Source organism: Epargyreus clarus, unplaced genomic scaffold, assembly GCF_041222505.1.
Source record: "Epargyreus clarus isolate Ecla_fem2 unplaced genomic scaffold, WU_Ecla_fem_2.2 ptg000012l, whole genome shotgun sequence".
Lineage (NCBI taxonomy): Eukaryota > Metazoa > Arthropoda > Insecta > Lepidoptera > Hesperiidae > Epargyreus > Epargyreus clarus.
Genome location: NW_027332220.1, coordinates 7,277,127 through 7,301,415, shown reverse-complemented (window position 1 = coordinate 7,301,415; position 24,289 = coordinate 7,277,127). Strand labels below are relative to the sequence as shown.

Below are 24,289 nucleotides of genomic sequence, written 5' to 3'. Positions count from 1 at the left end.
CACAGATAAGATTTAATAAAATGTGGCACTCTTTTAAGATAAAAATACTGTCAAGTTTTGTCACATTATTTTTCTTTCAGATAATTTTGTTATTTATAAAAGCTACGTATATGTATTTATAAACTAACTTTTTTTTGATTACGTATTATGAATTATGTTAACAAAACGCATTTTGTAGAGCAAACAGCACGTTCGATAATTTTTGTAGCATTTAATAAAATGAAATGTAACTAATAAAACCAAGTAGGTACATAGTGAAATATATCAATGTTCTTCTATAATTAATTTATCATTATAATTAACTATTATTATATAAGCACAACAATGAAAATGTTTGACTACTATCTGGATTTTCAGAATGTTGAAATGAAATATTTGTTAAGTTGCCGTTAAGAATAAATTTTATAAACTGCTCTATTCTAGTATTATTTTTTATATTCTAATTATGTACTCATCCTTTTACTCAGGCTGGTTCCTAATTCTGGGCTTGACGTGACATATAAGAGCACTCTAAAAGATTATGTCCACGCCTACTATTGCAGACAGTATTTATTTTATTTTTAGGTCCATGCTCATAATGTACTTTGTCAATTTTCTTAGATTTTATATCCATTTTTTTTCTCATGATATCTAATTACAAAAATGGCATAATAGACTCAAATTCTTGTAAATAATCAATGTATTTTTGTATACAACTTGCATTACAGACGTGTTAAAATTGTAACGATTTTTTTAACATTTTGGCATAAATTTAAATAAGGGTTCATTAAAAATACACATTTATACTTCCTTTCTATTTTATTTATTTTCAGTTTGATTTTTTCATTAATAAGATTATATTACAATATAATAATTAATGATAATAATTATTAAAACTACAAGTCGATTGTGTTATTTAAATATATAACAAAAAATAAAAAGAAAACAACAACGGCGCGAGTGGCGCCGCCGGCCTGTCGCCAGGGCTATACAATGGTAAAATATAAAAAGAAATATTTAGTTACAATTTACATAATACGTGATCGCTAACTACGAGTTTGGTACTTCTATGTTATCATTATTTAATCGGTATCGACACGACGGGTGTGACGGCCTAACCTAACAGCAAACTGGTGGGTGATATGGAACGGGAAGAGTTGCGCCTACGCACTATGCTCGTACCTTAGCCGGTGCAGTTATTCACTGTGTTGTTATAATAATAAACGTTCATCATTCGAACCATAAGGAATTGTTACAACCAATAATCATATTAACCTGCACGGCGTTGAGGTAGAGGGACTACAACAGCGAAAGCTACGCGCCTAACTTTAAGTACCGACCATCTAACGCAGCGAAGCGAAGTTACAGCTTACGATTCAATTCCTTTGTGCTTCGATCCAGATATTGCAACGACCTTCGTAGACTGCAGCAGTGGTACACTGGATATAGTGTATATGAAGTAATTAAACACATTAATATGTACAAGGTAATTCTGTAATTCATTATAATAAACATAAGTTAAAAAGTACCTTTATCACGACATAATACTATATTTTTATATACATATCTTTTTGTTAAACATATTACTTCGCATTATATCACTAAACGTAGTTTCCAGTAGTAAAAAATAATAACTCCAAAAATGCGTTACAACTTACATGCCCTTGAAAATATAAACTAAAACCAACAATGTTTCCCACCGCTGCACTCTCTCACATTGGTCCATGTTAACGAACAGTACAGACTAGATGTCGAGTCTAGTTAGGCTGTGTCTAGAGATTATTGTCATTTTCTTGGTCAGTTCAGGAGGATAGTGTGGAGGCTACTTTACGACCGCGGCACGCCGCGCCGCACGCCCGCCGGATTAGCAAACATAAGCATTAAATATTGTTACAGTACTATTTTGAACATTTCATGACGAGCATGCGACGTTCCACACCGGGGTCCGTGTAAAAACAGTTAAAACTCTCGTCCAACAATTTATATAATTTTACAACTATTTCACTTAGGTGCCGAAACATGACATACCTAAATAAACCACTAACAGACTCAAATAATACAAAAAAAAAACGATCACATCGTGTGATGCTTACAAGCAATGTGATATAGGAAGAGAATATGATCATTAAAATAATTAATTTTAAAAAATAGCATTAACTAAATTTGGATATTTATGACTAAAATCGGCATTGAATTAAATAATATGTAATCGTCTATACATATATGACTGGTAAGCTTAGTTGACAATACAATAATGTATTAGAACACTAAATAAAGAAAAATAGCACATTGTCGGCTCCGCGCGGAGCCCGCGTCCCACCGCTCCCGCACTCGCACCTTACAAAAGTAACAAACTATGTATATAGTTAATTATATATTATTGTTCTTTATGTACATGGCGCCGCCGCCCGCCGCCCTGCTCGCTCCTAACTGTCATATATACTTTCTTATATTTACAAAACATAATTGGCAGTTGGTTACACAATACTCGTTACACAGCACCTGCTTTTGTTATGATTTAGTAAAGCGCGTTACATACATAAGTATATATATATAATAAGAATAATAGTAATAATAACCCTAAAAATCACCTAACGCAAGCATAATTTTGTTGCATTGGTACTAAAAACTTTTAACATCTAATATAAAAATCAATTCTAGGCCACAAACAAATACGATCAGTCCGCTCGTTAAAAAATTCAACATACAATTATAATATGCAAAAATTGCTCCTAAAGTAAAAACTAATGATATGAATATTAGAATTTTGACTATCTAATGTTATAAATAATATATATTTCTGTCCAACAGTGAGGGCGCGGCGGCCGGCTCCCTCCCTAACGCTGCTGTCAAACGTCATAAGCGTACACTTTGAGGATCAACACGTCCCTGTTACACTACAAAGTTTACCTTACAATACCATTTGACGGTTACACGCTTCTTCACTCGGAATTTTTTCGATCTTGAATAATTTGATAGAGTATCAAGATGAAAAATTAACTAAAACCACTATAGACTTACGACAGACTACATATCATACAAGAGTAGATCAAGAATTCAAGAGTACTAGTAGATTTTTAGTTTTAAACATGCTCTCTACTTGACCTTGCTCTGTTGCATTAGCTGAAAACGCACCGCTAACTGTTGGACGGCCGAATGTTATTCCTAATTATGTTTATTTATAACCATACAATTTAACGTATTGATGTCTTCTTTACAAATACCCACATGTTCGTTTGTCAAATCAAGGTTTTGAAGCAAATTTAACTTTAACATTAGATGCGCACTTAAATATGTCTAATTCAAGAGAGCAAAGTCGTATCGTGATTTAATTTCTAAGTAAAAGCGTCTCATGCTCACGTCAGTGAATTATTATTTACTCACACAACACCACGCTATCGGCACACAATCTCTCATATCGCCCCTTCAACATACAAACATCTCTTGCACATGCAACAGTGTGTTTCAGACATTCAGCTCGACTAATCAGACACAAAAAATAACAGTAACCGTATATTTAATTTTTTTCACACTCATGTCAGCATACTTGCAGGGTCCGTGTTACGAACGAAACTGTATTAACATTTTACAATCTATGCACATATATAGACAATTAAAATTGAATTAAAAAATGTCGAGACAAAAATTGACTTTCAATTCTGACATGAAGTGAGGCTTATTGTAGAATTATTATAAAAGTTCAGTACACGTCGATTGGCGCACAAATTAAATGTAACACAGTTACTTTCGGTACATTGCGCTAAACACTACCCTCGAGTCACTCTTTAAGCCACAACTATTGTATATTTATATTCGCTATGAGGTATAACTGTATAATCGTCGTAATTTAGACATTCTTACTTACCGCTACAACGTTTCAAACAATGCTACTAAAGCAATAATACTTTCAACTGTGAATTATTACGAGAGTGCATTCATCTTATTAGCCTGATTAAACAACTGGGTATAATCTATTCTTATATGTATATATATACATTTGTACCTTATGTGGTTATCATTATAACTTCTATAATAGTGTATAAGTCATGGAATTCACATTACAAAATGTAACAATGACCACTTCATATCATATATTATTATTGTATTGAGCAAAAAATTGTGTACAGAGGCCACTCGCACAAATTGCACTCAACATTAAACTTTTAACAATTCAAAACTCTTAATTTAACCTGTTTCAAAACTAATTTAGAACATGGAACAACATTTTTTATTTTTATTTTTAATTTTCGTACGATAGCGACGTTAACTAGAGATGCGAAAAACACACTGATGCAAGCGAATGACAGATTAAATAATTATGGAGTGCAATAAACTTAATAGTGTAATAGAATAGGAAATGCCCTCCCGAACCACAAACATTGGCCGCACACATACTGACGTATTGGAAGACGATTAAACAAAAGATAATTACAATATAAAATGGTCAAACCAAACTTAGATAATAATTTGTATATTAAAATTTATTATTGCCATTACCAACCAATTTCATTTTCGTTTCGTGGGAGGGCTTTACAGTCTCAGTAACAATAATGGGACATGTGGATACTGTTGTCACAAACGTATTGGATACTTTTCAATAACCACTTGATTAATTATTATTATTAATTACTATCTCATTTGTTTTATGGCTTTACAATACTAAAGTAGGAGAAATGGATCTGGATTTCAAAATCGCAGTAAACCATCCGGAAGTTACATCACAAACAGAAATAAAATGTTCAAAATATAATACCAATTTTCATAGAGATTCAGACTATATGGTCCCTTTTAGGTAGCAATCATTAAACATTGTCAGAAGTCTTCAGACCTTTCCATTTTACCGACCGGGGTAGTATGTTCTGGATTTCCCAACTGGTAGACCGTGCCAAGGACATCAGTGGATATTATATTTGCATTCATAAAAATACAAAATAAAATATTAATTAAAAGATAATTAAAATATACCTGAATTGAACAGGAAATATTTGAATGGTGAAGTTACCTTTCTATTTTCTGTATATTACAATATCTTTGACGTGCAGGTATTCTTACGATATTAACCTTTAACATTTAAGCAAGTGTTAATTAATTTAAAATGCTCATACTTTGAAAATTAAAAGATTTATGGGATACAAAACTCTTCCCCGATTGAGGTGCCTAGTTTCAAACCAATATGTTATCAATTCTATTAAAAAAAACGAATAAGTTACGTTAATTAATATAAATATAAAATCTCTTGTGCGCTTGTGACAACAGCATCAGTGGCACGCTAACTACGCGGCCGTGGGCGCTCGCCACACTTCGGCAAACGCCAATACACGAATTCACTACATCATAATGCGTAAACAGGTCACCATTAGGCGTGACGTCATTAATTCGAAGCTATACGTAATGCTACTACTGGCTTAACAATGGTGAGTGTTCCGTGGAACTATTTGACCTAGTGCCTACGACACCCTACTTCCAAAGCACCACTCATCGAAGATTGAAGTTGGTTTCACATCGACTACCTACATCCGAATCGTCCAGTTTACATAATGATTATAATCAAACATGTGGTGATGTAAAACAAACTTCATTCCAAGGTATGGGGTTTATCAAGGCGTCAAGTGCTCCTAACTAAACCAGCGAAGTCCATTGACATCCGTAGGCGTAGTGACCGCTTATCACGCTTGGCTCATTTGCCTATTGTCTAGCTTAATTTTTATAAAAAAAATACCATGTAGCGTATTCATGTGCCACTGTGGTGACACATTTACTCCATTATGCCGTCAGCATAGATTAGTAAAGATTACTCACTCCTAACGAGAAAATGTTTTGACAAATGCAATTGTCACTGTCATCTATTTTCGTGTTTGAAAAATATTAAAAAAAAATGTAGTTTTAGAGCATTTACAAATGCAACGATATTTCTCGGCAGGTTTTCTTCGATTTCGTGTTGTTTTTGCACCACTTCACTGCACATGTCGGCATTGTTCCGCGTAAATTAAACCATGACAGTCGGAGACTTAGTACCCTTACCAAACGGTCAGCGATTTTACGTATGTGTGATGATGATAAGGCGGTGAGATATCTATACTAATCTATGGTCGTCAGTGAGCAGAGCGCCAGTGGTTCGGTGAACGTGTGACCACGCGGTGGTCCTGTGGGCGGTTACAGCGAGCCGGCCGGGAAGCTGGCGGAGGAGTTGCTGTGCGCGAGCGACAGCATCGAGCCGGACAGCGACTGCTCCTCCTCGCCGTAGCCCTCTCGGCTGCCTTCCGCTATTGCCATCGCGCTGTAAGGAAGAACATGCCAATGTTATTTCTGTACGTTATTTATTAAAATTTAGATTTAAGAGATATATATGCGGTGCTTAAATTTATTTCTTACTTATCTTCAAGCGACAATTAAACACTTAAATTATTTGGGATCTCTTATAATGTTTATACGATGCTGTGGTTACATATGATCTAGTAGGCTGAAAATGGTCTAGCTGCTTTTTCTTTACATTTTAAACTTACATAATATATTCTGCTATGATTTCGTAGAGCCGTAAATCAATCCGTATTTCAAAATACTTTTTATAAAACGTATTACAGTTTACTAAAGTACATTCATCCTCATAAGTGTACATATATAACGACAAAATATGATATATATAGCTTTCCTCAATACAAACACACAACGAAACGAAACACACAAGAACAGAAAGAGCGAAAATTAGAAAAATAATAAATCATACCTGATGCACAATATGTGAATAGTGAATGAATATATGAATAGTCTCATACCTGAAGCCGAGCCGCGCGCTCTCGTTGTCGAAGTGGTCGAGCTCGCGCTCGTGGCGCTCGTGCAGCATGCGCGTGCGCTCCGCGCGCTCCGCCACGAACTGCGCGCACTCAGACTCCATCTGTAACGCGATGGAACAACGTTACGATTAAATTTCATTCTTATATTGGGTAATAAAAACACTATGAATAAGGATGTAATGTATATATCATACACTAATAGGGATATAGATCCATATTATTACAACGCATTTTAAAAAAAATGCAATATTTCTTAGATCGCCCATAAGTCATCATCATCATCATCAACCCATTAACTTTCCCACTGCTGGGCAAGGATATCCTCCCAGAAAGGGTAAGATTAGGCCATAGTCCACCTCACTGGTTAAGTGCGTATGGGTAGACTTCTTATATCTCTGAAAACTTTTTTTAAAGGTTTTTCAGGTATGCAGGTTTCCTCACGACGTTTTCCTTCACCGTTTAAGGAAGTGATAATTAATTTCTAATATGCACATAACTTTGATAAATCAGAGGTGGGATTCGCCTAGAATTTGATCCTGGGACCTCTCGATCAAGAGGCAGAGTTTCTTAACCACTAGGCTATCACTGCTTAATATCTCACAAGTGAACATGTGGCTTACCTTCTGCTCGAGCAGCGCGCGGCGCACGGCCACGCGCTCCTCGAGCTCGCGGCGCTCGCGGTTCCGCTGCGCCTCCGCCTGCATCTTGCTCTTGCTCTGGTACGCCGTCAGCATGTCCAGCTCGTGCTCCAGCTGCATCTTCAGCTGCTGGCACTCCATCTGGAAACAAAATATATATAATGTTACTTTACAAGGTAGAATGAATAACAACCAAGGAAGTACCACCGTCATTACTATTTGGAGCGTAGTTTTGCGTTTTATTAGGATCCTGAATATGTTCTCGCTGTAATAGAAGAATACTGTGGATGCCGTTTGTAAATTAAATCATGGGACGACCATACATATCCTCAGGAAAAACAGATCTATTGACGGCTTCAGATAGAACTGGTATAGATTACAGATATCCCTGAAGGACAATTACTTAAGCTCGTTTGCTACTTCTATCTTTAAAAAAACTTTCAAGGCTTAGTGCGCATGCAGATTATTTAGTATACGAGAATATAGGATATGCGCGTGCCAGACTATTCTTTACAAATGAAAATATCTGAAACCTTGGACCAGCTAGGCAAAATGAAACATATAAGTTATGACAGTGATAGAACCCTTTGTGGTTCGACTCCGCAGAACCACTGCCTAATACCGTCAGGGTGTGGTAAGGGAGACATACTTTTCTCAGAGAATTTCCATCTCAGCGGCGCATCTATGGCAGACCACAGATAGGCATTTTAAGCCAATCTGGGGTCCATTACAGATGTCCATGAACGGCAGTAGCTACTTACCATCTGGTGGACTGCATGCTCGTCTGCTACTTCTATTAAAAAAATATGTATCTCATTAAAATAAGTTACATTAACTTGGTTACGTCAGTAAGTCAGTGAAAACATCAGACATACCATTTGGCTCTCGTCGAGGCGCACGGTCTGCTTCTGCAGCATCTCACTGATGCTCTGGTCGTACTGCTCGCCCAACAACACCAGCTTACGTCGTTTCTCTTCCTTCAGCGACTTTATAACCTCCTTTTGATGTTCCTGCAATGACATATTGTTGCTTAAATATTTTTTTGAGTGTATCATATGCTTCAAATAATTAATAATTAATAATTTCATCTAAATGTAGTTGTTCCTTCGCAAAACGTAAATTCTGTGCGAGTCAAAAATATAACATAATCTAAGTACATGGGACGGACGCCGACAGACTGTTTTTAAACATTTAAAACGGGAATTAAAATAAAATGCTTGATTTTCTTCCAGAATTTCCTTTAAATATCAATATACTTTTTATTCGTAAACATAGTAACTAAATAGACTACATAATACAAATTATGTACCAAGTTAAATTACAGATTTTAAACCACTTCTATAATAAGAATATTATTACTGGTGATATTATAGGACGCAAATGTCCTCACATGCGTATTAAATGTTTGATTACAGTGTCTCTTATTTATAGAATACAAAACATACCTTGGCTGTCATCTGCAATATCTGCGCTTTCAACGCCTTGTACTGACGCGTTTGTATCTTACACGTTTCCCGGAACTGCTTGCGTATCTGCATCTCTTTTTGCTGTTCACATGAAATGAGACAACAAACATTTAGTTAAACATTAATTGAATTGTAATAATTTCTAAACACAATCTATAATGCAAATTTACTAATAATTCATAATTTATATTGATTTTCATGAATATAAACTAATCATACCCTTAGACACCACACATTGAAGCAACTTGCTGTACGGTTTTTAGGTCATCTAACATTAATAATTTCAGTAGCACACACCATATTAAAATTCTAACGTCATGTTAGAGTCCGTGCTAAACTTATATTCCGCTCTAAATATAGAAATGAGACGCGTCGCAACAGTAAATTGTAGATATTAACGGGACGAAGACAGCGCGGGACCCCCCGGCACTCTCTGCTGCCCGCTCTCGCCCGCAGGTACATAGCTGCGTTAGTGTGCCCTTATTGTTGCTACGAAGTATATGCTAGTAGTTGTGTTCGACCACATTAGCTCTCTGACTACACCTGCGCGAAACAACTTCAGAGCGGACTAGAAGTTTGGCGCGGACTATACAAGACTACCTATAAAGTAATTACGCCACCTAGCGTTATCGTAGTACATCTTACTCGCTGTCTTTACTTTAGTTTCGATCACACACTAAGGTGAGGTCACATTGCATTAAGACCCTCACCTTGAGACTCTTAGGTTGCTGTTTCAGCTGCAGCGCGTGCTTTTTGCGCAGCTCGTGCTCCGCGCGCTGCATGTAGTCGCGCTGGTTCGCCAGCTCCGTCGCGTGCTGGTTAGCCAACTGTTCTTCCCTGGAAGATACGCCGACAAAATTATTGTCTTTGTTTGCGCGTGTCCATCTTTCGGTAATGACATCTTATCATTCGTAAATGGTAATTATTGATTTGTTTTTTTTATATATGTAATCTAACGATAAGGCAGACGGCTACCTGATGGGAAGCAGTCACCGTCGCCTATGGACATTTACAACACCAGAGGAGTCGCCAATGCATCGCTGGCTTCGAAGGAGAGCTCTATTTACACCCCTCTTGAAGTTGATTATGACTGTGACTATGACTGTGACTTGGAGCTCCAAGTCACAGTCATAGTCTTTCGGTAATGAAGTGCTATTCTTTGTAATGTTTTTTTCATAATAATATACGAGTAGTAGACGAGCATGCGGTCCATTTGCTGGTTAGTGGACACTTATGGACGCCTGTAATCAGCCCCACATAGGATTAGATTCCTACCTGAGACCGGCTACAGATGCGCGGCTGCCCCTGAGGACTAAGTTGGAATGCCTCGGAAAAATATGTCTCCCTTAACACACCCTCCAAACCAGAACACACTACACGTGTATATAACGTACAGACGCTTTCCATTCTAAGACAGTTAAATAAGTTGAAAAATTGTTTTTGGCCTACATTAGAACACAATTCGGCTGAAAAAGTAACCAAAGAATTTAATGATCTTATTACCTAAGCGCATGAACGCCCTTCTGTTGCCTGTACTCCAGCTCTTGCGTCTTCTCGTGATGACGTAGGAGCATCGCGTGCGCTTGCTCCAGTTGCTGTTGCCTCTTGTTCAGCTCCTGGAAATTAAGTAAATACATATTCATCATTATTGATTCTTCTATTTTTATATTGGAATACGATAAAGATCTAAATTTGAATTCATCTTTTAGGAAATTGCGAACAATAACACTACATCACTTCCCCTACCGGGATTCGAACCTGTGCGTGAGCGTATTCTCACGTACCTTCCTTATACCTATTCAAAATTGAATTAATCTTATACAATAACACTACATCACTTCCCCCACCGGGACCCGAACCCGCGTACGTACCTCCCTGAGCAGCTCCTGCTCCTTGTGGTGCAGCGCGAGCATGCGGCGGCGGCGGAAGCGGCGCAGCTCCAGCTCGAGGTACTCGCGCTGCGACCGCACCAGCCGCGCCTCCTCCGCCGCCTCCGCCTGCTTCAGGTTGTCCTTCTGCGACCTGGGTGACACGAAGTAGATCGTAATCCAATAGCCGGCAACCACTTTAGTGAGTAAATGAGGAAATGGCGGGCCACATGTATTCGGCAAGAGAAAAAATTATAATATCGCCCAAAATGTATTGTGTCCAAAATATGAATTTGCCGGCCAATAAATATCGTCCCATTTATAAATTTCGATTTTGAAGTTTACAGGAACGAACATTTTATATTAACCAGGGGTGTGCGAATATCGTTCGAATCGAATCGAATCGAATATCAATATTCGATTCGAAATTCGAATCGAATAATTCGAATTTTCGAATTATTCGAAAAATTTCGAATAATTGGAAAAATTTCGAATAATTCGTAAAAATTTCGAATAATTCGAACGTTTTCGAATAATTCGCGAATTAAGGGGGTATTCTAGTCTAGAAGCACGAATTTCAGGTAATTTTTTAAAGTGCCGTAAAAAAAGGCAATCAATATTTTTACCATCCATTTTTTTATAAGTTATTTATTAACATTACAAGTATAGGATCATCCCCAAATTTCAATTTTTATTATTTCATTATTTAAAAAAAAACTATATTAATTGTTCTATTTGTGTAACTATTATAAATATATGGTTTAAATAAAATGTATATTGACTGTTAAATTTTTATTCGAAAATTGAAAATAAGAAACCCTGAAAAAATTCGAATTATTCAAAAAATTTCGGATTATTCGAACATTTTCGAATTATTCGAAATTTTTCGAATTATTCGGGAACTTTCGAATAATTCGAATTTTCGAATTATTCGATTCGAGTTTCGAATCGAATATTAATATTCGATTCGGAACGAATAATTCGTAAGTTCGAATTATTCGCACACCCCTAATATTAACGTTTCGTTGACAAAAATTCCGCGGGTCGCAACTAATAGTTTGGCAGACGGAGGGCATTAAAATTAAATGGTACACAAGTTATAATGTATAAAGTTGTGCTTTATTTTGTATTTCTAAAATTAAGCTCCAGACGCATAATTAAACAATATAAATCTTTAATTTAGTTAGTTTACAAATTACAAATTATATATTTTTCATACACAAATTGTAGAAGTTTTTTACGAAATTAACAAACCATAAGTTATATGCAGTATCGACAGACCAATGACAAATTTGTATGACTGTTCAGAGTCGGAATATTTGTTTACTTATCATTGAGCATGTCTATAGCAACCACGGTACAGCGAAAACTAAAAAAGCGTATAGAGTCTTTGAATGCAACTCACTGTAATGTAGCGTCTCTCTGTCGTTTGGGCGTGGCGTCGTCCATGCTGAGCTCCTTTTTCCACCTCTCCTTGTTCACCTTGTACTCGCGCTTGCGGTGCGCCTCGAACGACTTGCGGTCCTGCTCCTGCTTCGCCGTTATGTCTTTTATTAGCTTCTTCTCGGCGGCCGCGTTCTGTTTCAACTTGCGCTCCTTCTCTTGTCCGTGCTTCGTCTGTGGAATTCGCAAATATTAATCTTAATTGAATAATAATAAAACAAATAAACAAAGATGAACCTTTACGTTTTAATGTGAAAGTATTTACGAGTACATCAGTAAAATTGAGTACTTTAGCATGTCCTCAATTTGTTAATTGGTCGGTACTATTTCATGAAATACAACAAGCTATAATAGGACTCCGGTTGCGTTACGTTTGAGATCCTGGAGTCCTCTACGCAGCGCCGAGGACGGCCACCGGGGGTTTTAGTGCGGTAAGAGTCCCACATAACCCTGTGTCGCTCCCATGGCACCGGATACCTTTTGAAGGTTTCCCCCTCGTTAACAAAAAAATAAAAGCTCACCTGCAGCCTCTCGAGCTCCCGCGAGAGCGTCTGCAGCAGCGCGTCGTACTCGCGGTCGAGCTGCGCCTTGTGCGCGTCCACGTCCGCCTTGCAGCGCTCCTCCAGCTTCAGCAGCGCCGCCTGGTGCTCGCGCCGCATGCGCTTGTAGCCCGACATCTGCTCGTGCATCTCCTGTGCGACAACACACCCTCACGTTATATCCACACACAGAATAATTATTTCCACGAACTTGGTGGATGCATAGCCGTGCGTCTAGAGAAGGGTGTACGATACTTTTTGAGAATGATGTGGAGGGTATGGCAGCGTTCCAACTTAGTCGTCAGGAGTAAAGTATTATAAAAAGAATTAGAACACTTTTATAAAAAAAATACCTAACAAGCAGTCATTTCACCTGATGGTAAATAGCTACTGTCGCTCATGGACACCTGTAATAAGCCCCAGATAAGTATAGTCCTAGTTGAGGTTGGCTATAGAACCGTTACTACCCTGAGGAATAAGTTGCAACATTTCAGATAAACATGTCTAGTAGTAAGCAAAAATATGTCTGGCTATAGTGCCTTTGGAATCGAACCACTTGAGACATCTGTAATCAACCACAGGTAGAAACTAGGAGTAGTCTAAGTTGTAACTCTTTATATAAGTATATTTTACGTACGCAGCACTCAATGCTGCTTTTATAAGGCGTGACAACGGTGTTCTTTACTACAATGTCATTTTAATTACCTGATTGTGTTCCTTTTGCTGCTTAGTAACAATACTAGTTGTTCTGATTGTCGCGAAATTGTTTGCACCGTGCTCCGACACGAGAGACATCGCCGCAGATACATTATTGCTAACACCTGTAACATTTTAAGAAAACCTCTTAGTATAAAATATTGCTGGCGCAGTTAGTTATTAACTAAAAAATTATAAAGGAATTCATATCAATAATGTCCCTATTATTTAAAGCTATCATTAAATTAGCATTTTAGTCTTTCCTTGTCTTGCAAATATAAAAACAGCCAAAATGTTAGATAATATATCATCTACACAAGACGACATATATTTAAATGCCTCCACACAACAAAAGTCAGATTAATTTATTTGCTGCAGTTTTTTCGCACCCGTGTACGTGAGCGTATAATACGATAGGATGTAAGTGGCACGCATGCGGGGGGAACCAAGTGTCGACGTAAACAACGCGACAAGAAAATCGGCCACATTATCTTACCCAACCAGTCTTATAGCTTAGTACACAAAGCCCAACTCCAAACTCACTTCTGTGTGATTGTCGGCGTTGCGTGTTCCTGTTGTCGTCGCCGCTGTCCTCGCGCTGCCACGTGGACGGCGCGTTCACATACTCTCTGTACTCGTTCGCCTGCCGCTCGCGCTCGCGCTCCCGCTGCGCCTCGCGGATCGCCTCCCTGTTCGCGTAGTCGTCGCCGTAGTCGTCGCACAGCGAGTCCCTGTTCGCGTAGTCGCGCAACACGTCCCTGTTCACGTAGTCGTCGTGCTGCCCGGGCACCGGACTGTCGCTCTCTCTGCGTACGAAACAGCAACATGAGTTAAACCAGCGCTTGCCTCTGAAAATGAATTGATGCGCTCTACTAGTGCGTGCGTGCGTGCGTCGTGGAAGCGGAAGTAAGAGTACGTGCGAAGTTTGAAAAGATACGTGCAATAATTGATACACATTTAGAAGGTAGAAATAGAAAGAAGATATAGACAATATGATACTATATAAGCAATACATTTTGTTAAGAAGCAAACAAATTGGGTGCTATAAGTATATACATAAAAGACAAGTGCAATCATGATAATAAAACAATAAGTTCAATTGCTGTATACAGATAGATATAACATTCGACAAGAAAAGAAAAAGTACTAAAGAGTCCACACAAAGCAACATAGTATAATTTTATTTAGTTACTAATGGTCTACAAACATTTCAAGCATTAACTACTTTTAATACACAATTCATGCAAACCTAAATCAAGGCTAAATTAACACATGCAATACATAATGTGACTTTATAGTTTACAGTGATTTTATCTTGAATTTGTGATTATTAACTTACATATACTTGTACATTGTAGATGTTTGTCAAATTATCATGATCAGAAAGATGTTATTCTTATTACAACATACACAGCAGTGCCAATGTCTAGTCATAATTTGCTTCAACAGTGGGCACATCGCAATATTAACAATTTATTGCATACCTAGTGGAGTGTGATGAATGTTGATGATTCAGATGTTGGTACGTCGGTTGTTGCTGGTGTTGACTGTGATGATTCGCGTTCATCTGTAACCATAGTCATGAAAATAAATATGTGTACAAATAAATGTGTTAGCAATACCGTACGAGTCTCTTCACATTTTTCGTCTATCACGAACGTATAGGTGGTTCGTGGATATAAGGCAGAGGAGTTAAATTGTCCCGTTTTTAATGACTGACCATTGTTAGGCCTATTGCTACTAGTGATGATAAAAATACTGGAAAACTTTTTTTTATAATATGGGAGTAGAAGCGAGCATGCAATCCGCCTGAGGGTAAGTGGCTACTGCCGTCCATGGACGTCTCTAATTAATCCCAGATAGGATTAGATATTCCTACCTGAGGCCGGCAACAGATGCGCCATTATCCCTGAAGACTAAGCTGGAACGCCTCAGAAAAGTCTCCCTTACCACACCCTTGAAACCAGAATACAGCAGCACTTAACACTGCTGTTATGAGGCAGAAATAGGTGAGGCGGTGGCGCCGCCGGCGTCTTACCACAAAGAGTTCTACTACCTTCAAATAGTGTAAATGATTTACATATATAGCCGCCTAAGGCTGTTTGTCCACTGCACCGTCACCGAGCCGATACCGAGAACAAGATAGTTTCGGGCCGATTTTAATTATGTCGTAACGGCGATAGTTTGTCCACTGCGACCGATATCGGCGGTTTATTTTGTTCCAGCTGTTACTCGTGTGACGGCTGTGTATAGACAAGTTTCAATGTGTTTTACATTGCCGGCACATCGGCCCGTCAAGAACTCGGTGCCGATCTAGCGGTCACGCCGATCTACTCGGAATATCGGCGGCCGGGATGACGGTGCTCGGGTGACGGACGTTCGGTGGACAAGCTGCTATAGTAAATGTATGTACGCTACTTCGGCGCCGTCATTAATTATCGGTATCGGTGGTTGGTGGACAAACAGCGTAATACATTTTGTTAATTAGGCGGCTCCAAAACACTTATTGTGTAAACTTTGTATGTTAAAGAAATATACCGGGTGCGGCCGCCGCCTGAGGCTGCCCGAGGAGGAGCTCTGGCTGGAGGCGCCGGCCGCGCTGTGCTCGGACGTCGCGGAGTTAGACTTGGAGCTGTCGCCGCCGGACCGCTCCTCCGCTGTCTCTTCGCTGTCGCCTGAACAAAACATTGATCATCATTAATAACCATTTGGATCTCATGTAGAAAGTCCTATGTCAAATTAGGATGAATTAGTTGACGTCAAACAAAGTTCTAACTATTAAGTAATACATAAAAATTGAAGAAAAGACTTAAGTGAACTTAACTTAAGTATTTTATAGCTAGTATCAATATTAATTTCTTAAGGAAATTGACGTTATATGACATATTTGTTTAACGCAGTAACACTTTTGGTGTGTTTAGGATATATGAGTAAATTTTTATAGACTAAAATCGACACCATAAAGTTGGCTAGTAAATGTCGCGAGTTTTGCAGCAAATGTAGGTTAAGTTTTGTAATATTTTGTTATGTATATATAAAATATTATATGTATATGTCTTGCGCGAGAACACGTTGATACAGGCGTTCCTTTTTTATTTAATATGCTAAAGTAGTATAACTTTTAATGTGTATATGTTAGTATATTCTAGACTCACGATATTTCCACCAATATAGAAAATCATTTTAATTTATTAAATTATCACCGGTATATTCGCATAAGTATTCGGACAGTAGACCAAATAAAGTAGCATTGAAATCACTAGTGGCTTTTGTTTACTTATAACCTATATCTAACCTACATCCTAAATATTCAGTTTCAAACCAGGAAAGAGTAGTGTCCTGTTTAAGCGCATTGTTCTTTTAAATCGACCAAATAACAAATAGAGGAAAAAAAAAACAAAAGTCTTAAAATACATTTTATCTCAGTGATTGAAGAGTATGGAGAATGAGACAGCAAAATATAAACAATTTTAAATGAGTAAAAAGGAAAATCGTAAATAACGAGTCTGTGTTTTTAAATCATTTTAAACTTAAGATTGCTTACCTTCCAAGTCTCCTTGAAATATGAAACACAGACAAAAGCAAAAATTAATGTATATGAATGGATGAAACTAAAAACTATACTAATATAAATAATTAATATCTACTACGCGTATATACTTCGTACGCGAGATTTTAGAATCTAGCAAGCTAAGCCGCGTACTATATTATACTATATTTATTGTCGTGGCAATTCGCACCATACTTAAAAATATGCAGGCCAGAAGAAAATCAGAAGGACCCCTGAATTTGTAATATGTGTTTTCAGAATTTGTTGATGATTTCGAAAATATTAAACACTTTTAATCTTATTCTTCAAATATTTACATATAATCACTTTTTTCACAAGTTATTATGATGGAAGGCCTAATAGCACCTACTTATAACCAAAATGACTAAGACACAGATTAACGATTGTGTTATCCGATAACAAATAAAAAATATGATTACTCAAACGGATTATCCAAATCGTCGTATATTTTTTTATTTAACCACAAATAATTTAACGTGTGTTAAAACATCAGGCGAGTCAACATCACTTAACATGTACCATATACTACTTACTAGACAAGTTAGTACGCAAATATGTTCTGAAGATCAGACTTACCGATAGCGCTTTCATTGTCCCCATCAACCATGAGTATCTTCTTCATCTTCCTGTAGTTGAGGTTATCGAGGTCCCTCACCGCGGCTTTGGTTCTCTGTATGAGATCTACGAGCACGTTCGGGGAACGCGGTCGCGTGATGTACGGATGCGAGAGGAGTTTGGTCGACGAGGGCCGGTCCTGAGGTATCTTCTGTAGGCACGCTTCTACGAAGTAGCGAAACGTATCGGTCCATTCTGGCGCCTAGCAATGTGTACGAAATGGTATTAGTCTTTGATGTCGTCTTTCTGTACACACTTTGATCTTTAATAAGTAAAATTAGGAATTAATATTAATTAATGATGCATCAAATACATACTTGTAGTGTTGGCGAATCATTTTGCGCTATGTGGTACAGAGCGGACATGGCATTCATGTTGAAGTAGGGAGGCTTTCGTTCCGCCAGTTCTATGCATGTTATACCAAGTGACCATACATCCACCTGAAACAAAATTGAGGGGTTTATTAATAATTTTATTTATGAATAAAATAATTGGCTTTATTAATAAAAAATAATTGGCCAAGTACAAGTCAAACTCGTTAACGGAGGGTACCATATCACCAAATTTCCATTTATTTTTTAAATTTTAATTTTAATTATGTAAATTTGTAAACTGTCTACCTATTAAGGGTCCATAGATAAAACGAAAATTTGCGCCCTGTGAATATAAGTATATTACATCAGTAATATAAAAGTCAGTCAGCTTATATGCAAGTTCACGATACTCTTATCGCATAATTTCCTATTTTAATAAACATTTGGAGTTCTTTGATTGAGATCAATAGATCATATGCGTATCGTGATCTACAACAATCACTTAGAAAGGTAAGTTGACAATTACAATGGTTCGTAGAGAACTCGAGATCGCATAGTAGACGTTTACAACGTCCTATCTTACTTATATGTAATGTACCAAAATCAACAAACCTTTCCATCATACTGCCCTTCATCCATGGCCAGTATGACCTCGGGTGCCATCCAGTACGGCGTACCGACGAAGCTGTTCGCCGGGCACTTGATGCTCGCGCTGCCGAAGTCCGCCAGCTTGACGGTGCCGTTCTCCGTGAGGAGAATGTTCCCCGCCTTGATGTCCCGGTGGATGCGGCCGAGGCTGTGCAGGTACGAGAGCCCGCAGACCACGCCCTCGCATATCGCCGCGATCTCCTCCTCGCGCAGCGGACGCTTGTGGACCTGTCGACGGTGCAAACTCAGTGTTATTTTATACGTTGCACGCATGGTGTGATCGTTACGTGTTCTTTTTTAAGTTTTACATTGTTTTAAAGGTAAACAGAGCGCCATTATGTTGTCCCCGAAATGTACCACTCTTAACTGTTTGTGCAAATGAAAAAAGGCGAAAATAACTATGTTATTACAAAATAGTATTTTCAAATTCCATTGATAAATACGTCTCACCTTATACAGAAGGTAATACAAAATGTACCAGTAATTTACGTCTAATAAGTACTTGCCAAATCAAACCTACGTATTAAAATATTGTTTAATTGAGAACTACTATTTATAACATTTATATTAATTGTACAAATAAATACAATTGAAGTTTATAAAATACAATTTTGTAAGCTTTAACTTTGCTAACCTTATTTGAACGACACGAAAATTAAAATAAAACTGTCTACTCTGGGTACAATGAAATATACGTGCGGATTTACACTCGTGTAGAGCCACTGGACGAAGATTGTAGCAAACAAATCAGCATATCCCCAGTTTATAAAAAAATAAAAATTTGAAGCTGTGCGTCTCCAAAACCTACGTCCATAGTAACATAAAGATATAAAATCTATTGGGAAGGAAACGCATTCAATCCCTAGTTATTCAATACTCAGTTATTACTTCCTGAGTAACATCACACTTGCTATAACACATGTAGCTATGGACACAGGTAGCTTGCGGTTTCGATTGTGGAGAACATTGGTATATCCTGACTATTATAGTTATCGTGAAGCGACCTTGCATCTATTGCAATGCCAGTCCATCTTTATTCATACAGATGAATTACGTTCATGTCTGCGATTTTCAGCTTCTAAATATATTTAAATGTTAACTTATATGAACGAATATCTAATGTGTGATTTCGACACAATTGCCATTTTCTAAACTTAATTGCATGGCTTTATTTTTACAAATACGTATTGAAATTTAAAGACTTTTTTTTAAATAATCCATGATTAATGATTGTACTAATTTTAACGTGAATTTCAAACATAAGCTAGTAGGCTTGGTTTTGAACAATTTTAGGATTATTGCGTAGAACCGAAGGACCATGTACAAGGATATACGTAGAAAAAAGGCGTGTGTGTATCGTACACTATAAATACATCGACAACAAAATCCTACTTGTAGAAGTGACGTAGTAGATTACCTATGTCAATACGTCAAATATTTACTGATAACGTGTACATCCTTCATGTCGGTATCCACGTAAACATTAGATGAGTAACCGCGACTCTTATTGGTTTCTGTTAAATCAGATTACTTTCGCGGAAATCAATGACCTCATCCGAATATCGTGTCTGATTACCCGGACTTCAATGTTTCAATAGTCACATGCCCTTCCTTACTCATACTATGTAAGCTGAATATAATCGGGAATATTGTTATTAATGATTATGTTATGAGAAATGTTACAATGTTACATTAGAATTACAATGTTATTGTCCGATGTTGTTATTTGAGATACTGGAGCGAAACGCGTATACGCATGGGTGTTAAAAGAGGGAGGGGGCTGAACGCCGATAAACGAAGATTATTTATTCCGGACACCCCTTACAAACTAATATGGGAAAATACCTATTCGTAGAACTATTCTTTATCGCTGGCCTCGACTAAGTGGCGTACTTCTAGACTTGCCTTTAAAACGGCCGTGTAAAGTGCTGCCTCATTCTGGTTCGAACAGAGTGGTAGGGGACGCACAACACTATCATGTTTAGACATTTTTGAATTTTATTTGGTGTAATAATTAACATTAGATGGTGGTAACATAAGATACTGCATGATTATTTGCTACTTCTGTATATAAAATAATGTAATCGCCAATTAAACATAGTACACACAGGACATTCCATATATTCCATTGCCATATTCCCATCATCAACACATTATTGTCCCACTATTTGACACTGTTTCTCACTGGGTGGTCATAGTCGACTACTCTGATCAAGTGCAAATTGGTAGACTTCACACACATACAAAACAACATACAAATTTCAAACAAAATATTGGAACATATTGTAGTTTCATTTTTCTCAAAATATATGTCATACAAAGAAAAGATTATTACCTCAATTATATCTGAAGCTGATCCGACACAATACTCCATTACGAGCCATGCTGTATGCTCCCTCTTGTAACATCCTTTGTACTCTATAGTGTTTGGATGCTCTAGTTGTTTCAGAAACCTGTATGAAAACGAGAAACATGCATTTTTATTTATATACTTAAATTACATTGTGAAAGCAAGTTTTTTTTAAAACCAATTTTTGTGAATGCTTGTGTGTTTTAGTGGGTCCATTACCCAATATTTATACTTCAGATTAAGGCTTATATTTAACTGAAAATCAGGTATATGAGTTAAGTAATGTAGGGAACATGAATATTTCTCTAGCCTGCTTAAACATTACTAAGAGGTTTATAAGAAACTGAAATAAATTTATTCTAAATTCACACAATACTCAACAACAAGTATAATCATGGTTTTGGTACTTGTAAATCAATTAAGAGTTACTTCAATCAAAAACAACTTATTTTTGTATTCAGTAATTGTATGGAAATAAAAAAAATATTTATTGACTGTTCTCTGTGATCTTATATAGTCATTATACATTTTGAAAACAATAATTTAATACTTATATTTAGGAATTGAATAAGGAATATTTTGTAGACATCCTTTATGAGCAAATTGGAATGATCAAAGTGAATGCTTTAAAACTCATAATTCAACTCATTTTATGCCTATTATTATGGTCTGTTCAAACTTATAAATGCTTTTCCTTACTTAATTTCTTTCAAGATATCCTGCCATTTCTCTTCGCTCTGCTTCCCCAAATATGACATTTTCTTGATGGCCACAATCTCCTTCGTGAGATTGCAGCGGGCATAGTACACGGCACCAAAGGACCCATGGCCGATCTCCCGGAGATCCTCAAAGATCTTCTCCGGGTCATGTTTACTGAACAACTCTGCAATGTCAGGGTCCTTGAGGCTGCCAGGTCGAGGCATGTCTTGTTCTGTAACATATCAATGTCTTATAAAGTACAATTATAGAATAATTAAGTACTTGGTTACACAAATGTTAATAATGATGATTACTTGATTAACAGTTTTGATGCCTAATTAATAATTTTCAGAACCACACATATCTAATTTCGGAGTCTATTCATTAAAACAGAATTTTCCTCAATAAATATGAAAGATTTAAATACCAATATTGGTACCGTATACTGGTATAAACTACTTTTTATTAAATTAGTGTTGTAAAATGAGTGCCCAATCTTGTACTTGTTTGTATTAGTTAAAATATTAAATAGCAATAGCAATTCAAAGAGGAAATGCTGCCAGCATCTTGGGTACCTTGTCCAAGGACAGCGATGGTGATAATTTGTTATGGTAGTTTTATGTTTTTATATTTTTGTATTTCTTTTTTGAATATATATGTACATTTTATAAATAAGTTTCTATTAGTGTATAATTTGATTAATTTTTTCTAGTTTTCATTAGTATTTAGTTTATTGTTTCGAATATTGTAATGTATTAAACAATATTAATATGGACTGTGAAAAAAAATCTATACAGTATATAAGTCTCATTTATATTTATATTGCAATATGAACCTTAATATGAATAAGTAATATTTTAGGAAGTGTAGTAAGGGGTAATATTATAAATATGGATTTTAGATTATATTTCAAAATTTAAAATGCAAAAAAATATATAAAAAGCAATAGAAACATTCCAGTGATGAATTGGTGTGAAGTGATTATGAAACCTATTATAAATCTGGAGATATATAGTCATACCAAAATTAACTACTCTCATATACAATTCTGTACATAACAAATTTTATTAACAATTTTTCTATTGTAACATCAATTTTTACTTGTGATAATACTTAATAAATCATAAATCAGTTAAGAAATTAATTACTACAGGATTTTCTTATTTGCTTAAGAATATGATTAATCATTGAGTTATTCATTAGAGAACATAACTCATATCAAACAATAAAGAGATTTGTTTTAATCAAATCTCATTAGTTTGGGATAGTAATATAAAGAAATGGAATACCTAATGTACCTTTATAAAATCATATTAAAATTACATCTGGTGAAATTCATTTAAACATAACACATTTTTGTCAACAAGACAATATGAATTAATGTCTTGGCTATTGTTGTGTGGTCTAAAAGGTATGGAGTGAAGAGAACGTACTGCATAAGCCGGCGGCGTCCGTCAGTTAATTAGAGCACTCCCGCCGCCCCTGGCCATCCTCCGCGACCGCTATCTGCAACAGTCGGAAACCGATAACAGGCCACGCCAATTTTCACACCATCTCCTCCATCAATACATTAACTACCAATTTTTAACCTCCTACTCATCACCCACTAACACTACAGCTGATCTTTAGGCTAATAAATGACACTACCTAATCCAATTAAAATGTTAGCCCTAGGACGACTGCACACAACTCACCTCGGGGCATCCACGGTTCCGACCTCGGCTTCTGTAGCACTCCCGGCCGCGATGGGTGTATCCACACGCCACTTTCACATCCACATTTATCAAATACTATCAATTATACCCCAGCGGAAGGGTGAATATAGGAAATATTGCGAAATACTTGGCACTTACAATACAAAATTTCGCCTCAAAATGGCGTTGGGGTATAGAATGCGATGATAGCTTTTTGTTTTATAAGGCACACAATTTATGGTCTCCCATCACTATTGACACTCACTTCATAGTCATTTATCACTTTTTATTTATTAAATGCTTTTTGTAAGGGCGTTTCGTCGAAAAATTATTGAAAACTATTTACAACTTTCCCGTACTGAGGACATAATTTCTGTGACTTCAACCAGTGGCGCCCTCTTTTGACGCAGTTCGTAGTTTTTTTATAGTTTTTCAAGTGAAATTTCTTAAAGCAACCTATTCACTAGCCTACGCAGTAGCTGATTTAAGTTGACTCGCACACTATCCTTACATTTTAACACAAGTTTGTTATCTTCAGGAGAACACCAAGCTTCTAGTATTTTTTTATTTTCTGTAACTAAGTACAGTAATTTAAAACAAAAAACAACATGCAATTATATTATGTAAAGAAATATGTAATTTTGTAACTGGGTATAACTTACATATTACAAGCAATATATTTACATTCTCTATCTCCACATTTTCTCTTTAGTGTATTGGCTACTTAAGCTAAGCTAATACATATAAAAAATCATTATATATCTATTACTATTTAATCTTACAACCAAGAGCACGTTGGTCGGATGCTACATTTTCTATGTGTGTGCTACTGGCCAATATAATGTTGCTAGGTTGTAGAAACTACATAAGAAGTGGGAAATTTTACAATTATAATTAATAGTCTCAAGCATAAGTTACCATACTCTTTGGTCTCAAGTTACAAGTACAGTGACTCTTGGCACATACTAACAGCTTGGT

General features: G+C 36.7%; 1 protein-coding gene across 1 annotated transcript; it reads right to left on the bottom strand.

Moving 5' to 3' along the window:
* Positions 1-779: 779 nt before the first annotated feature.
* Tao (Serine/threonine-protein kinase Tao) lies at positions 780-23,729 on the bottom strand. The gene is made up of 21 exons (XM_073078339.1): positions 23,312-23,729; positions 23,051-23,123; positions 21,618-21,849; positions 20,904-21,021; positions 18,533-18,796; positions 17,924-18,046; positions 17,568-17,808; positions 15,959-16,095; positions 14,905-14,987; positions 13,964-14,226; positions 13,430-13,545; positions 12,707-12,877; positions 12,148-12,359; positions 10,746-10,896; positions 10,378-10,490; positions 9,585-9,711; positions 8,854-8,955; positions 8,284-8,418; positions 7,391-7,549; positions 6,753-6,871; positions 780-6,256 (listed from the first exon to the last, which is right to left on the bottom strand). The coding sequence occupies exons 3-21, from the start codon at positions 21,839-21,841 to the stop codon at positions 6,133-6,135; spliced, it is 2,982 nt and encodes a 993-aa protein (XP_072934440.1). The 5' UTR covers positions 21,842-21,849; positions 23,051-23,123; positions 23,312-23,729; the 3' UTR covers positions 780-6,132.
* Positions 23,730-24,289: the final 560 nt, after the last annotated feature.

Coding starts and splice junctions, on each gene's coding strand:
- Tao (XM_073078339.1), bottom strand. CDS start 21,841: ATGCCTCGACCTGGCAGCCTCAAGGACCCTGACATTGCAGAGTTGTTC. Junction 14,227..14,904: donor CATTCATCACACTCCACTAG/GTATGCAATAAA, acceptor TTTCGTACGCAG/AGAGAGCGACAGTCCGGTGC. Junction 12,360..12,706: donor GGGAGCTCGAGAGGCTGCAG/GTGAGCTTTTAT, acceptor CGAATTCCACAG/ACGAAGCACGGACAAGAGAA.